The sequence below is a fragment of the Larus michahellis genome, chromosome 9 (assembly GCF_964199755.1).
Source record: "Larus michahellis chromosome 9, bLarMic1.1, whole genome shotgun sequence".
NCBI classification, from domain to species: Eukaryota; Metazoa; Chordata; class Aves; order Charadriiformes; family Laridae; genus Larus; species Larus michahellis.
The window spans coordinates 2,262,465-2,280,098 of record NC_133904.1 but is presented as its reverse complement, the minus strand read 5'-3'; the positions used below and the strand labels follow the sequence as shown (position 1 = coordinate 2,280,098).

The 17,634-nt window shown below is 43.7% G+C and overlaps 1 protein-coding gene across 1 annotated transcript in view; it reads left to right on the top strand.

The window, feature by feature from the left end:
- SMAD3 (SMAD family member 3) overlaps positions 1–17,634 on the top strand; it is a 77,030-nt gene that overhangs the window by 43,750 nt on the left and 15,646 nt on the right. The window contains exons 2-5 of the mRNA XM_074600299.1: positions 13,563–13,756; positions 14,635–14,769; positions 15,477–15,551; positions 17,377–17,427. Coding sequence (XP_074456400.1) covers positions 13,563–13,756; positions 14,635–14,769; positions 15,477–15,551; positions 17,377–17,427 — 455 coding nt within the window. The remainder of the gene's footprint in view (positions 1–13,562; positions 13,757–14,634; positions 14,770–15,476; positions 15,552–17,376; positions 17,428–17,634) is intronic.

Below are 17,634 nucleotides of genomic sequence, written 5' to 3'. Positions count from 1 at the left end.
GAGTTTAATGTCTCATTGAGAGGGGGAGATGGATCCTGTTACATACAAAGCAAACAGTCGGTGCAGACTCTTAGTAAATAGACTTAGTGCAGTGAGGAGGAGGTATGAGTGGTCACTGCCTGTGTGTATTTTAGAGCAATCAAATTTATTTCATGGAGTTGTTTTTTGAGGATGGAGTGGGTGTGTGGACCAAAGGCTTAGTCACAAGGGGAGGGGAAAGAAAACTGTCTTGACTTGTGAAATCAAATATTTGTGACTTATCCCATTGTTTCCCTATCTTTGCGTAGCTTATGCCCGTATTTACGTGCTGTAGGAGCGCGCAGTGCTGCTAGATCTGTGTGTGGCTTCTGTTCCTTTTTGTAGCGTTCAGGTATTTGGAGAGGATTGCCTGCTCTTTTGCACCCTTGCGTGCTTTCTCTCACTCTCACTCATGCCTTGGACAGCCCAGTAAGTATTTAGGGAAGGTGTAGGTAGTGAGACATCTCCCAATCAACAAAACCTGGAGGGTGCTTAAAAAATGTGTGGATGATTCACTGGAAGGCCCTCTGTTCTGAGTCACTGCTGACCCAGGGACCTAGCAAGCGCATTATGCTGCTAAAGAGGAGACATAAAAAGAAGGCCATAATTGACTGTTACCTCTATATGCCTCATCGTGTTGTTTTAGAGAGGCTGGGTGGTGTTCCTGGGTCTCCTGTCTGCATTTCATCTTGAGTAGTTATTATGGTTTGCTTCTAAAGTTTCCCTCAAGCTTTGATTTGGAGTGAGTGGTGGTGGTCTTCATGTTGACCATGAAAGTGCTCTAGTGTCGCTGTGAGCTGTTAAGCAACCTTTTAGTGTTATTCTCATCTTGGCTATACCACAAAGATGGACAGATCTACTTGTACGGTTTTTGAAAACACTTTAGGATTTGAAGAACTGAAAATGGTTTTGTCTTCTGTGGATTCCCTGTTCAGGTCACAGCAGAGGGATACTGGTCTGCTGCTGCAAGCCAGGAGGGGTCTCTCCTGTGGCTTTAAAGAGCTTCCAGTCTTTATCTAGCGTTACTGCTCAGGCCAGTACTCGAGAAGGTTGCCAGATGGCAAGGATGTGAGGGGAAGAGAGGCCTGTGTGGTTACAGGATGGGAGCAAAGAAGGAAGAGTTGTGCTCCCAAACAGCATTCCTTGCCCCTTTTGTGAGTGCCAAAACCACGCGCAGCAGTCCAGCCAGACTCCTGTGTGGCTGGCATTAAAGGCACTGGCCAAGAGGGGCCAAAAAGAAAACGAGGAAGAAAAACATCCCTTGTTTCTGGAATTCTGCTCATCGTTTTCCATAATTTGGCTGATAATGCCCGGCAGTGTCACTGTCACCCTGGACCAGCTGCCAAAGACACCAGGTTCTCGTTCCCCCTGCGTCACCCTGCCCTAATGACGTTGGACAGAGGACGATGTGAAGTTGGCGTGAAAATCAAAAGCAATTTTAAAATATGCTCTGGCTTTTTCAAGTACAAACTAATATTTACCTGCGAGTCTGCTTCCCTCCTTGTTCCCCTCCCCTTGGCAAGCTCTAGATCTGCTTCTAGTTTAAGCATTTATCCAGCGAGGTTCCCAGGAAGTGAATATTAAATATTCTTTTTAATTTGGAGAGAGGGAAAGGGGAGATGACAACAGGAAAGCTACTTGAAGTGTGTCTCTGTTACTTAAATGTGAGTTTTGATGCAGTTGATATTTTCAGCTGTCCGTTATGGACACCTCATGGAAAACTTTTGAAAAACATCTCATTTGGGAAGAGTTCTGTCTCCTGTGGTGGTTGAAGGGTGACTTGTTTTCGTGTTGTTTTTTTTTCTGGACTGTTCTTTAATCACGTCTTTCTTCAGGTTTTTATTACTACTGACATTTACATAAAAAGAAGGTATTTGTTTATGTTGATTTCGGCTACTTGCTTTTTCCTGCTCCCTTTTATGTCCTACCAGCTGGATTTCCATGCAAGCAATGGTAATAATAAAACCTTTACAGGAAAGGTACTGTGCACGCACATGCTTGAGATCCTGTTTGGATGATAAGAATGACTTAGCGTGATGCTGATACGTGCCTTAGAGAACTGTTTGTTATTCATGCCACTGTGCTGCTCTCCCACACATCCTGCATTAGTCAGAGTTAAGCATTGAAATTATACATCCTTGCTCCCAGCCGTATCACCAGTGCCGAGCTGGTCCAGTTTAGGGCAGGGAAGAGTGAAGGATAGAGGGAAAACATCTGTGCTTGTGTTAGTGCTGCTTTCCTTCAAACAGATAGCGAGCGCTGCAGATCTTGGTGGGGAAAATGGCGCATCCTGATAGAGGGAGCAACAATACGAAAAAGTTTGATTTTTGGTGAGCAAGGGAGTTCCCCGTGCCTTGCAGCATGGGGAAAATACTCTTGCCCCCTGCCCGCCCCCCCCCGCCTCGCCCCAGCGTTTTCTCAAAGTTTTTCAGTGTGCTTTTTTTAACATAATCTGTAGTTTAGGAAAGCAGAATTGGGTTTCCATGAATAAGAGAATTATCCTGGCTGGAGGGGATGGCTGAGGGAGTGACTTTCTCTTGCTGCATGGCACGTCGGTAGGCTGTGAGTGGTAGCCTGAAAAAAAAACCCTTTCAACCGATCTGTAGATTTACTAGAAGAAAGGAAGCTTTCAGGTAGGCCACATACACAGCTTCCTTTTTTGCTGTTACGAGTTTTTGGTGGGGGAAAAAAAATATTTCAGCTGAAGCATTTTTCCCCTCTCTGGTACAAATCACCCTCTTCTCTTATTGTTTAGAAACAGTCCTCCAAAATAAAACTAACAAACCAAAAGCCGTAACACTACCTCTTCTCTTCCCTCACCCTCCTCAGATGTGTTGTAAAACCTGATTATGAGACAGAGAAGTTTACAAAGTTGTTCCTCCAAATACACACGATCTCTTGCAGAGTCTTGAGTCTCTGATTTCACTAGTAATTACAGACATAAGAGACTGTAAAATATTAACTTCTGTGGGCTTTTAATGAGGCGTTTCATCTTAAATCTGCAGCATTCCCCTAAGACATCACACTCTTTTAGGTTTACTTTTTAAGCTGGATTTCTCCTGCGTTGCTGGTGACTCATAATTAAGGAAGTCGGAGTTGTAAAATTAACACAGCCTTCTTCCACTACCCTTTTCACCTCTCTCACACGGCACACACCTTCTGTTAACTCCTTGTGGAAACTTCAAGGCTTGTTTTGGTAGCGGAGGTAGTTCTTTGTCATCGGGACCAAGGAGGAAAGTCTGTGAGAATCTGCTCTGTGATGAAATCCGCAGTCTGCACATGGGAAATGATTCATGCAGAACTGATTCATTAACAACTCGCAGGATGCCAGAGCGGGTCGGAGGCTGGGAAAGCTCGATCGGAAAAGAGAGGTGGTTAATTGTTGGGGAGAACGGGAGAGACTGAAGGCTAAGGAACGCAGACGAAAGTTTTTGTAAGCAAGCTGCGTTCTGTTTCAAGTTGATCAGTCTTAATGAAGAACAGGTCCTCATCACGGAGCCCGCTGAGCACATGTGTAGCTCTGCTGTGGAATGGGTCCCAAAGGACGTCCCTGCCGAGGGGCTCGGGTCGGGTTGGATGCGGGACGGAAGCGTGAGCGTTTGTGGGACCAGGTGCCCTTGTTTGTGGCGTGCTGCTAATTAGTACTCGTTGTGCAAATAATTATGTGTCTGAGTTGCAGTTAAACCAGCTTGAAAAGCAATACAACGTAGAGCCCGTGGAATTAATGGAAGACTTAAAAGGCCTGTGTAATTCAAGGAAAGTATCGATCTATGTCTGAAGTAAGCAAGTTGCTTTTGAAAATGGGAGATGGGCACTCTGGAAAATTTCACCCCACCCTGGATCTTGTTATCCATGCGGGGGAGGTACAAACACAGATGTCAAATCTTGAAATAGCTGCTTTTCAAATTACAGGAAAAGCAGCAACATTTTCACTATATAATAAAGAAAATAACAGCAATGAACCTCGAGTAGCCTCAAACTATTCCAAACAAGATAATTGGAGGCTGTAGCACTGTGTATTTTTAGTTGTATCTGCTATAAAGTAAACATGTTCTTTGCCCAGGACCACCAAAAATGTTTCCATAAGAAATGTTGGCTTTGTCCCAACTTGATAGAATGCACAAACATTTGTCTGAGAAGTCAGTTCCGACTCCTGGTATTTATATGAAGTTTCTGTTGAAGGCACTGGCGATTGTATATATTGTGAAGGAGAGTCCGAGCTCTTAAAACTGTCATTTTTCAGCGCTCGCTATGATAATCACTTTTGCTTTTGTTAGCAGACATATATATTTGGGGCAACAGTTCTTGGTGTGAGACCTCTATCTAAACATCCTGCAGTACATTAGTTTCTTTTCTCTTTCAGCCATTAAGACATGTGTCCTTGGTTCTTTTGCTCGTGTTTTATTTGGGCTATACCGACAGCTGATGCTAATTTGCAGTGAAACTATGAAGATGTTTTCCTTACAGTATCAAGAAGATGCATGTTGAAGCTAGATAGTAAATCTAAATCAGTATAAGTACCATGGAAGCTAACAGAATAACTGAGTTTTAGGGCAGCTCTTAGTTTTCTTTTTCCATTGCTAGCAGGACCGTGTCCTCCAGTTTTTTAGTCTTTCTTGAAATACTTTTGTTTTGAATGCAGTCGGTGTTATGGAAGATTATCTGGATCTCTTCGGCATTTCCATCCATCCATTTTCTCCTTATGAAACTCCTCTGAACACACAAACACACAGACCCATCAGTATGCCTGGAATCTCCTCGGAGAGAGGAAGTTGCTGGTTCAGTTGGATGAAAGTGTGTTGGGTTTTGGATTTCATGATTGAAGTTAAACACGGGATTCTGGGAAGAAATGACGAGCTCATATGAGAAATGACTTTTCAAAAAGGCACGCTCCTCTTGAGAGGCTGAGCTTCTTACTGTGTCTGTTTTCTCCACCCCCAGTCTCCTTAAGGCTCAAGCACAAGGAAATTTAGATGAGTCTGACACAGATTTGGGCAAATAAACTTTGCTGAAATAAATAAAAGAACTCCTTAGAAAAAAAGGATTTAAAATTCAAAGGAGTTATAAAAATCATACAAAAAGTCATGTTTGTTCCACAAAAGGTAGCTGGGAAAGGGTTTGGATGTGGTACCTTCAGAAGCACTTCTGGCCTCAGATTCCGCTCACATCCCTTATTCTCTGCCGATTTTTATTCATGGTAAATTAGTAGTCGTGAATTACCACATTCTTGGCAAAATAAAGCTTAGCCTACCACCCTCTTGCAGTAATAACCAGGATAGTTAGGGTGGTTTTTTCACCTTGCTTTGCTGACAGCTGTGGGCTTCCCCCGGGCAGAGGCGTACCATCGGAGACATCTTAACTGAATGATTTCTGCAGCACTTACTAAAACGGTCTGTCTTCAGTTTTATGCCTTGCTGGGGAATTCATTGCTTTTCCTTTGAAATGTCAGTAGTAGGAGAGTGTACGTTTTCTGAGAACTGCCATCCACCTTGCAAGTCCATGTGCAGTTGGACAAGTGTAGCTGGCAGAAATATTGGGATGTTTATTAGGAAGTTAGAACTGGTTTTGTGATTAAGCCTTAGTTAAGCATTAGGATATATTCTATGCTTTCTGGGGTAGCAGGGTGAAGGACGTGCGTGGTTGGGCCTCTGAAGTAGCTATCTTCTGTGCTACTGGCTATCAGAAAAAGAAGGAGGTGAAAGAGATGTAGGGGCATATAATTACAAGCCGGCTAAAAATAGAGGAAAGGGAGCTGGGTTTGATAGCCAGGAGTCAATATCCTGTAGCTGTGGCATAAGCAGAAGTGGTGTAAATAACAGAGATCACTAAAAACTACAGAGGAAAAAATAGTTAGATCGTAATACTACATGACAAAACAAGATCTATCTGTAGCTTTAAAGAAATCTTGTTTAAACTAAGCTGTTATTTGCGTGCCAGCAGGGAGTAGAAGTGGACACAGCTCGGAGAAGAGAGCTGTGGAGTACAGGACAAGCAGAAGACGGCTTTAGAGAAGCAACAATGGACAGACAGTTTATGGTAAACCAATAAAACGTACTTATGTCTGAATCTGAAATTAGACTCTGAAAAATATGGTCTCAAGGCACCTGCTAAAGAGCTTAGCATTACTGGAATCTTAATAAATGACTCATGCTGTCATAATCTGATCCTGACATCAACTCTTCGTGCTGTATTTCTTCAGCTTTCGAGTGGGGGAAGGGGGAGTCTGCAAAGCCTTGGTAAAGACTGAGAGATGTAAATAGGCAGTAAGAAGCCCACACAAGGTACATTGGTAATTTCTGCATTGTCAGCTACTTTTCAAACCCAGAGCAAATGAGACTCGAGTAGAAGAATTTTGCAGCATCAGAAGAAATGGGAATTGCTCTTTACCTTTAAAATCTTTACCTGATGCTGCGGGTGGTAGGTTGTAGCAGTCTCTGTTCCAGACCTCATGGCCAGCAGATGCGGGGAGCTGTGCCACCCGCTGGCTGTCATCCTGTTCTTACCTGTAAGTACACACGCAGCGCTCTCCCCAAAGGCGCTGATAACCTTTGCACGGGTTCCCAGGCTTTGCCCATTGCTTCCTCTTCGTGCCTTTGCCGCGGTGCTTCTACTCCCGTTAGCAGCTCCTCGCGAAGGTCAGAAGCATCTGAAGTCATCTGCCATCTACAGCTGTCGGGGAGATGGGGTTTTCTTCTAAATCCAGAGGAGGACTTTAGTCCAAATGAGAGAGTTACCAGCACAAAAGCCGTGATCTTTGGTAGCATTAAGGGGATGATGAGCTCCTTATTCCTGGTGTTGGCTCTGACACAAACTTTTATTTTACTTTGAGAGAATCATTTAACTTCATTGCTTTAGGGGTAGTAAAAACTTACCCTCTCCATAGAGATGTGTTGCCAATCAGATGTCTGTGAATTCTTCTAATCTTCTATAAATTTAAGTGCTAAGTAGAAAGTATTAATTATTAGTTTCCTCCGCGGCGGTGTGATAATGTGCATTGCAAACCTCCATTCGACGCAGTTACTTCTATTTCTAGAACTTGAATGACAGTCCTGTTAAAACTGCACCAGAAATTGGAAAATTTAGTGATGCTGAGCAAATTGAGGGGAAAGAAATGGCAGGGGATCAGCTTTTGAATTACAAATGTGCTGCATAGGTCATTTTTTTTTTATTCAGTGTTGTTCAGTTGGCCAGTATTCAGGGAAAGTTGAGATTTTATCCAACTTTTCAGTGAAGCCCTGTGGATATTGCAGTGCTCTGCGTGCAAAAGCCGGATTCTGCTACAAGAATAAATGCTTACTTTCCTGGGGTAGACCAGATGCAGGGCCAGTAAGGAACTACTTAACGTGTTTTGTGCCTAAGAGAAAATCACAGCCTGTGGCCATAGTTCTTGGTGCATTTTAGAACACGCTGGCAACTGTATGGTTTTAAAAACCAGCTTCTGCTTGTGGTTTTTTAATAAGAACCCCTTGGAAATTCATAACTTAAACTTTTTCTTCCTGATTATTTTTCTCTTTTCCTTACCCTTTTTTTGCACGTGCTGGTGTTACTTGAGCTTTCAGGCATTTTGCTCTCCTGGAGGATTAATGACAGGGATATAAAACTGATGGGCTTTGCAAACAGGAGTGTAAGTACGTAAGGGGAGGGCATGGGTCTCAGAGTAAATCCGAAGATTTCCAACTTTGACAAAAATACCTGTAATACCTTACAGCTCATATCTCTCTGCTTAATTTGCACTACCGCGTTCCACTGATTTCAACTTTACTTTTAAAGAGGGAGAACGGGTGCAGGGAAGAGTTTTATTATCCATCTAGAGGAAAGATATCTGCAAAAAGCTCAAAGACAAAAATAAATAACAAGTACATGTTTTGAAGTGTGGGGATTGTTTTTTTTCTTTTCTGATTCAGGATCTTGCAAATTCATCAGGTTAGAACAAAAACAAAACAAAACCAAAAAACCCAACAACAACAAAACCCCAAAAACCCCACACACCGCCACCACCACCAAAAACAATAAAAAACCCAACCCCAAAACATCAATAACAAAAAACCCCAATCAGGCCTGGAAATCAAATTCCTGTATTGCAATGTAATGCTCTCCTATTTACTCCTCACTCTTTTTCAGAGAGTTACAGAGGATTGTTTAAAAAAAAAAAAAAAAAGGTTTCAGTGTTTCTATCATCTTTTTTTCCTCCCTTCTCTGTTTTTGCTATTAAGAGTCACTATTGCCCTTTGTTCTTTGAGCGGCAGTGTTCTGGACAGTTCGGAGCAGCAGTTTCATGTGTTTAACTTTCCTTGTAACAGCATACGAGGATGGATCAATCCTAAAGGTGTTCAGCCTGAGGGTTTTTTTGTTTGTTTCTTACGGACGCTGCAATGTTGTGCTGACCGTGCCTTGTGCTGTTGTGCAAGCAATTCAATTACCTGACTGCATTCCTGGAGTCTCCGTCTGTCTTTCCTCATTCAGTATTATTTTATCTCTGGTTATAACTGACGTAGGGACAGAATCACAGAATCACAGAATGGTTTGGGTTGGAAGGGACCTTAAAGCCCACCCAGTGGCACCCCCTGCCCTGGGCAGGGACACCTCCCACCAGCCCAGGTTGCTCCAAGCCCCGTCCAACCTGGCCTTGAACCCCTCCAGGGATGGGGCAGCCACAGCTTCTCTGGGCAACCTGGGCCAGGGGCTCAGCGCCCTCACAGCAAAGAATTTCTTCCTCAGATCTCATCTCAATCTCTCCTCTTTCCATTTAAAACTGTTCCCCGTCATCCTATTGCTCCTCTCCCTCATAAAGAGTCCCTCCCCAGCTTTCCTGTAGGCCCCCTTTAGGGACTGGAAGGGGCTCTGAGGTCTCCCCGGAGCCTTCTCTTCTCCAGGCTGAACCCCTCCAGCTCTCTCAGCCTGTCCTCACAGCAGAGGGGCTCCAGCCCTCTGACCATCTTCGTGGCCTCCACTGGACCCGTTCCAACAGGTCCATGTCCTTCTTGTGCCGAGGACTCGAGCTGCACGTGGTACTCCAGGTGGAATAACCTCTCCACTAGATACCTCTTGATCAGGTTTGAATGCACCATATTGTAAACCTCAAGCCTTTGGCTAACTTTTCCTTTGGCATCTTTTGCCAAGCTCTGAGCCTTCTGAGCTGTACCCTACATGCAGGATATGGGTGCACAGTCATTATCTTTATAGCTAACACCCGCAACACAGGCTGGGACAAACACGCTGTGAGGCATCAGTCTGCTCTCCGGCCCCAGCACAGCCACCCAGCAGCTCTGCTGGCCACCTAGTCGTCACTCGGGTGGGGAAGTGCTGGTGTCTGCCGTTCTTCACAATGGGCTGATCCTTGACATTGCTGAGCCGCTGTCATCCTCCTCTCTGCTTCTTCTTTGTCTTGTCACATCAGGATTTTGTTTTCCTGAATCACTCTTGAATTTGTTTCTTTGGTATAAACCCCTGCGAACTGGTATCAGCTCCGCAATCTCGCTGTGTTCTGGCTTTGTTTTTTATCTTGCAGGCTCTCATAACCTACATCCTCTCACACTCGCGGGCGGTGATAACTACAGCTCATCATATTTCCCTTAGTAAAAAGGCTTGTGGATCATAATATTTTCTCATTCTTATCCTGCAAGTTCAGGATACGATGTACCAGAACACCCTCTGGCACTGAGAGTCTACATCACCCGCTCGGTCTAAACATCGACGCTGTGAAAAGAAGGGCTCTTTACAGCCTTTGCTGTTTAATCCCGCCATACAGTATAGAGACACTTTGAAGACATAGCGTCCCACCAAAATAAATGGTGCTGCTTTTGGAGAGAACCATCCAGTACTGAATTTTTGGCCAAAGAAGCTTTGGTATTTTTAGAAGAACTCCTGTTAGGTAGTATGGAATAATAAATGTATCGAGTCAATTGTACAGGGAGAATCTGGTTAAAAGAAAGGTAAGAGGGAGGAAGAATTCAGTAGCCTAATAGAAATTTTGGTGCTTAGATTCTGCTAATTTTAACGAAGCCTGTATGTGCTGAGCTCTTGGGTGGTTTTTGGAATACTTCAGCCTTCAGGATCAGACTGTCCTTCAGAACAGGAGTAAGAAAGGGTAGAAGTTGTGCACCATGGAGTTTATTATCCGATTATTCTGTGTATGGATGTGAAAGAGAGACACCTGCTTGGGTCACTCTGGAGGACTGTGGACTCCAGAGGTGGTGAGCCAGTCAAAATGCATCCTCAGCTGTGGTGCGTGCTAACAAAATTGTACACTAAAGCATCTTGCACCAGCTTCTGGCTTTCATTAGGTTCCTTCAAGAACTGTTATGGCCTGCTAAACCCTGAAAAAGGCGATAGTCTTCTGCCAAATTAGAGACCTGAGCCAGTTTGTGGATTGATACCGGGGGGCAGGAGCCAACGAAGGAAGGAAGAAGATGAGATAGGGCAGGACTGTGGGAATGGGAATGTGTTGGACAGGAGGAAGACCATCTCACCAAGGCCGTGCTGGGCCCGCGGCTTGGCACAGCTGCCTTTAAGACGTCAGCCTGCATCATTTGTGAGGTGACTGGCTACTCCAGCAGGTTCTTGTGCTTGATCAAGCGTTTGCATCTACGAATGGGCATTCAATTAGCTAACAAAGATGTTGCAATGGACTGGGAATTGGAGTTCTGTATCTACACAGAAGGCTGCCTTTAGTAGAGCACAGTGTTTGCTCATCTGATCTTGTGTCCCATCTCAGCCATGCCAGTTATTTGTTGATTTGGAGAAAAATATTCCTTGAGGGTTGAGGCAGGACAGCAGAAAGAAATAAAGCTGCCCTGTTGCTTACCCACGTTCCTCCCAAGAACATGCAGATGATGTTGTTTTGTCCTAAGTCCCGTAACAGAGAGCCGGAGGAGAGATTTCACAATCATAAAAATATAATTAGCTCCCAGGGCTTTGGGGAAATACAATTTCTTTTACCTTATCTTCTTACTGGGGGAGTGGGGAAGGCTATTATATTTGAAAATAAAGCATATGGCTCTGTCACTTTTGGAAAGTCTTTTTAGATAAGATTGTAGAGAAGTCTTTCTCTTCTGCCTTATAGACGGCATTCGTGCCATGAGCAGTGGTAGGCAGCAAGCGCAACATGTTTTCTGCAGCGTGCAGTCTCTCCTGACAAAAATGAGCAGCTTTGATACTAGTGGTTGAGCTACGTTATGCTTTTAGGCTGTTTTTGTTTTAGATACCCACTGAGGCTGTCCAGGATTTGGGGGCTGCTCAGACAAGAGTGGCTTGATGTCTCTCTCCACTGTCTCCTGTGAGAACTTTGTCAGCAGAAGGGCTCTGTTAAGCTGGGTGACAAGGGCCCCTCCATCCAGAGAGTGAGTCAGGAATGTAGATGGACTGGCTCAGCTTTTGTAAAGACTTCATAGCTTTTACCAAGAACCCCAGGTTGATGGGAAGAAGTGCGCTTTACCTTCCGGCTGACTGGGAAGTTTGTTGTAGGTATAAAGGGTTTCTTCCCTTACAAGAGGGAGAGAAGCATCCTTGCGAGTAATCCCAAAGTCATACACACTTTGTGTTAGTGCCCCACTCTCAGCTGCTAACCTCAGCCCAAGTGTCTGTGCTGCTGGGATGTCCATCCGTGCATGTATCCATGTGTACATCCATGTAGCCATCCGTGGTGTAACCCGCTGCTGATGGGAACTGGGAAGAGTAAGAACATTTGCCACGGTTTATGTCTCCTGTGGGGTGCTCGGAATCATCTCTCTGAGGCTTCTTCTTTTTCCTTTACCCTCACTTGTTTCAACATAGTCTCTTTTTGTTAAATCTAGTGAATATTTTCGCACTTTTGATAGATATTTTCAAAAATTTTCCACCCTGCCAAGTTTAGGGGTCACGTAAGTCAGGTCTTGACCCCATTGAAATCAATACCAAGATTCCCACCTTCCACAGAAGATCAGTTCTAGGCACTGGCACCCTCCTTGTGAGTCTTCCAGCTGGGAAGACTGATTTCTGCCTTCCTGTCCTTGGAAGGAGCTTGGCATAACAACTCACTTGGAGAATGTGCCAGATACTCAGCTGGTTGGTCACCCTGTCGCAGAGCAGTCTGAAGAGTGAAGTCTGAAGAGAATGTGTGACCCGTAAATAACAGGCATAATACGAAGAAATACATACTATAAATACACACTATAAATAATAACTGTGGGCGTTGTGCATTTTTGAGGGCTGTAATAAACTTGCAGGTTTTAGATGTTTTGTAACCTGGACCACCAAGTCCCTCAGTGGTGGCGTAGACTCCTTATATGCTTCATACATAACAGTTATGCGACATGTTTTCCTGCTCCCCTGAATCAAGCGCTCGTCAGCAATAGCTCGAGTTGGTTGGGTTTTGCCTTCCTCTGTGGTAGCAGTGTTTTCAAGAGGTGCGCGTGTTACCAAGCTCTGCCAGAGAAGCTTTTGGGAAAACTCTCTTAGGGCAGCCAAGACTAGCGCAACCGCCGTTTGAATAATTGTTTGTGTGGTTTGGTTTGGTTTGGTTTGGTTTGGTTTTTCGAGATTGGCTGCCAATACAAAGAACCAAGGAAAATAATTCCAAGTAAAATTTCAATTTTCTTTTTTTTTTTCTTTGACAAATTGAAAAAATAGATATATTTCATGTCACCAAACTCCTGAAGTGTTTCATTTCGGTCATTAAGAAAAGCAAGGGAAATGAAGGGTTAGACTTGAAAGAAAGTGCCTGGGGGGCAGTTCCCATTTAGGGGCTGAGGGAGTGGAGCCCTCATTCGGGATGGAGGAGACCCTGCTCCAAATCTTTCCTCTGCTGGGGAGGATTAGAACACGTTTGTCTTGCTTCCCAGGAAGGTTTGCTAGGAACAGGCTGTTCTGGGCTGAGGATAAGATTAGGTGAAAAATGAGTTGGAGGAGACAAAAGTAAGCAATGCTGAAAAAAACTATTTTTTGCTTTCAAGCTGCAGTTTGGAAAATGAAACCGGCAGCCTTGCTTGTTTGTCATGTTTGTGAAGACCGTTTAAAGAAAAGGTATCTGTAGTAAATTTTTGGATGAGTCATGTCTCTCTGTATTTTAAAAGTCCCGTTTTATTAGCCCGTATTTTAAGATGTAATCCCTTCATGTGCACAGCATGAATTGTAGAGAGCTGCGCGAATGGCCTGTTCGTTAGGACGCACATAGATGCTTCAGAAGTACCGCTAAGTTGATGTAGTCCTCCTTGCCGGAGCTCTTGTCGTTGCCTCCAAATTAACCTCTCTTCAGAAAATTAATAAATGCAGAGCAGGGCTGTTATATAAAAGAAACGCTTTACAGTTTTCAGGGATAACTTCTTGGCCTGAAGCCTGGGACCGGGATGCCTCCTTGCAGCGCTGTCTCAGCGGGCTTTGGTGGCTGGCACCTTCAGGGACTGCGTCGGGACGCTGCGTTCACTGGGCAGCCCGTGCGTTGAGCCTCCTGCTGACGTCGGCAGTCTTCACGATAGGTTCCCCTGCGTGGCGTCAGGTGGGATGTGGTCAGTGCTGCACGTGTGTTAACGCCAGTCTAAATTGCTATCGTCCTTGTGTTCTGAGTGCAGATCATTAGATGGCCGGCTGCAAGTATCTCACCGGAAGGGTCTTCCCCATGTGATCTACTGCCGGCTGTGGCGGTGGCCGGACCTTCATAGCCACCATGAGCTGCGTGCCATGGAGATGTGCGAGTACGCCTTTAACATGAAGAAGGATGAAGTCTGTGTGAATCCTTACCATTACCAAAGAGTGGAAACCCCAGGTACTGCTGGGCCTGCGTGTGGGTACCTCAGCTGCTCGGTAGGGAAGGGTAGGGATTTGTAAGTGCATTTCAAACTTGAATAAAGCAGCAGGCGTAGGGTTTTAAAACCAAAGTGTATCTATTATTGATGGTAATCTCTTACTGTACGCAGTAGAATAATTTATGAATCTGCACTCAAGGGGGAACTACCATTTTAAATGGATAAAATCCAAGTCGAGCAGGCTGCATTGTTGCCAGGTTCCTAATGCGGCGTTGTGTGCACGTAAACAACTCACACACGTAGTAGATACAAGTATGAACTACGGCAGTGTTCTGTGCATTCCTAATTGTTGGTATTAAATTAAGGATAAACTTACTGTGAAGTTGAAGCGGATCTAAGAATAGCTCCCAACGCAAGTGAGCTTCCTGTTCTGAAGTCTCCTCCTGCCTCTCAGAGAGACTTTCATCTGGAACTGCAGATAGTTCTGCTGCGTGTCAGTACAAATCTGCAGAACCAGTCTGGATGTTTATGCTAATCTTTCCTTGCTGGTTCATTTTATGTGAAATTTATTCCTTTTGAATTATGTGGTGTAATTTCTCCTACATCGTTTTTCTAGAAGACCTGTTTCTTTGCCTTAGAAGGGGCAGACAGACGAGGTGTGTTCAGATAAGCACGTATCCCGTCCCCAGCTGAGATATGTTAAGAATAGCATCTTTAACTGCTGCTGTTATTTCAGAAGCAAGTATCAAATTGTGTCCCTTAATTAGCGACTTTGGTGTTGCGTGTATTTAAGGGTGTTACTCCAAACTGGTTTCTCTTCATTTTCTAGGGTTTCAGTCATTTTATTTTAAAGCTATTAACATTGGTGTTCTATTTTTTTCCCTTCCCATTTGTGCAGTGTTACCTCCAGTGCTGGTGCCTCGGCACACAGAGATCCCAGCTGAGTTCCCACCGTTAGACGATTATAGCCACTCTATTCCAGAGAACACTAACTTCCCAGCAGGTATCGAGCCACAGAGCAACTACATTCCAGGTACTGTATATCTTCCGTACAGCAAGCGGAGGGAAAAGGGTCATATTGCACAGTGAATCGTGTCTGTGTATGCCGGACTGGATGACTGAGAAGTCTTTCTTTCCATCATTACTATGAAGTTAAGGAGTGGGAACCTATACAAAAATAGCTGAGAGCTGTAAACGTAGACACACAGAGTGCTGTTTATAGTTTTGTTTTGTTTTATTGTCTTTAAACTCACCTCTTCCCTTCAGTAGTACATCCTCAGTTTATTGTGGAATCTAAAGCTGAATGTTCCATTAACAACTTTAGATTTGAATGAAATTCAGCCATTTTAATTTGAGTAAAACTCTCTAAATTTCTGATGGAATTGAGCTCTTCTATTTATGTATCTCTTTTACAAGCAATTTACACCTTATTTGCATGGACGAGCTATGCAGCTGCACACCAGGAAAGGAAAAATATGTGGACAGAAAACCATCCACATGGCTTAAAGTTTTATGGGACTGAAAATCCGGATTTTTTTTGTTTCCCCCTCCTCTGTTATTCACAAATATGCTGTGCCTATCGTCCTGGTTGTGCCAGCTCCTCCTCTCAGCAGCCTGAGGAAGAAAAGTAATAAAAAAGAAATTTAGCTCCTTGCGAATAACAAAGTAAATGTTTTTGGTGTCTAAAATCCAGACTTTTCATCCCGTCACAATGACAGTATGATCATTTTATGCTTCTAGAGACACCTCCTCCAGGCTATTTGAGTGAGGATGGAGAAACCAGTGACCACCAGATGAACCCCAGCATGGATGCAGGTAAGTCCTTTTTTGCCATTTGCTGCAGTTTTCTAGGTCATATCAGAGACTCTTTTTAAGTTTTTCTTTGGGGCGCTGAAGATCAGACGGTGGTTTGAGGTACTTTATCCCTGTAGGAGTGCAAATGGAGCCTGACATCTCATGTAAAGCACAGGGCCGTATGTTTTAGAGCTGCTGGTGAAAGGTACGACGTGTTCCTTTTCTTCCCAACATCAATTTAAATACTTCTAAGGAGCCTGAAAGAGCGGAGACACATCTAAGGATGATAGTTTGTGTTGTATTTGCATCCATGCATCTGTATCCATGTGAAAATTTTGCACGTAGCTGGCACTTTTATACAGAGGCGTTTTTCTGGTCGTTTTGTTGTTTGCATACTGAAATGTCCAGTTTAACTATATTTGAAATGATCACTTGGAGATTTGCTTTTAAATGGGTTTAGTGGATACATCCCAAAGAAAGTGGCACGTCTGGGTTCTCTCTCGTTGCCAAGAAAACAAGTAATCAGGTTTAGAATGAGAAGCCGTAGTATAACCTGTACCAGCACTTTAAAATATAACATGCAGGTCTCGTCTTCCTGGGAGTAACTTGGCAGACTCTCGGGGAGTTTAAGGCATCTTGTCGATCTGAGTGGTGTCACTGCTTGTGAGTAAGAACCTCTGAATCACACTTCCAAATTCATAAAACTTTTGCTTGAAAAGCAAAATCATGTCCTTGGTTAGAAGTGCTGAGGCTTTACAAGAGGGATATGCAAATACATTACACTTAAATAAAGATAAATATGCGGAACCTAATTGATGCAAATACTGCACACAGATATCTTGGTTTCTGTGCATGTCTTCAGCCGTAGAGCTTACGTGGGATTCTAAAAGAGGGATGACTGATTTGCAGTCTTTCACCGCAGTTATACAGATGGAGGAAGGCAGTGTGGGTTTGTTTGTCTACATCAAACGTAAGCCCATTGACACAAACCATTTTAGTGCATACAATTATTGGTAATGTGGTTGACGTGTGGAATGTATGTATGGCTTTTTGGAAAGTGGGCGGGAATAGGATTCGCCTGGAAGATGCTATAAATACCCAGTTTAGGTTTAAATGCTGTATCCCTTCAGTTCTCATGGACTTCTCTCTTTATAGAAAACCCCCAAATTTTAAAGAAACAAGCCAGACTCAGTTTGAGAGGAAAAGTAAAAATGGGCTGTACCACCTGTCTGCATCCAGGTAGCATCCAGAGACTGTGGAAATTGCCCTGGACATCCAAGTGCAGATGTTTTAAATATATGCGCAAAATTTGTGGACCAAATTGAAATGATTGGGGATAAAATACTGACAGTTGTTTGGTCAGCTCTGTTTAGCTTGATCCAATGCTCCATTGTCCCAAAACCAGTAGGATTTGTTGATATCAAGTGGTATGTTTTCAACTGTTATGTTTTATGCTTAGCAATGTAAAATCAAGCTCGTAAATGTCCATCTAATTCGGTTTGATTGCTGCTGTCATGAGGGTACATGGAGTTTTGATAACTGCAAGTGGAAGTAAAACAGAAAACTGCATGCTCGGTTTTGAAAATGAATGGGTTAAGCTTAAGTGAATGCATTATGAGGATGCTAGGCATTATTGCAGATGGAGCAAGTTGATATCATAAGTAATAGCATTTGGAAGCTTATGTAAAGAGTAATCAACATCAGAGAGGCTGCTGGTGTCACAAAAGAGACTTACGTGAGAAGTGGGTTATCCCTCCAACAAGCCTGGGCAGCACTGAAGATTTTTCTGCAAGCGCTTTTCCTTGTACAGATGCCGTACTAATCATTTTAATGTCTTGCTTTTCAGGTTCTCCAAACTTATCACCAAACCCTATGTCTCCAGCACACAATAATCTGGGTAAGCGTGTGATCTTGAGAACCGTGTGTAATTACAGGCAAGATAGCGACATTTTAATGATGATGACATTTCTTGAGGTTGCGGGCTTTTGATGGGGTTGTGATCACTGTTGATGTTCCTTTCCGCTAATCCTCTTTACTGTGATAACAGTGGTTCACAGGAACTTTATATGAAATAAAGAAATCTGAACTTACATCAGAGAGGTCA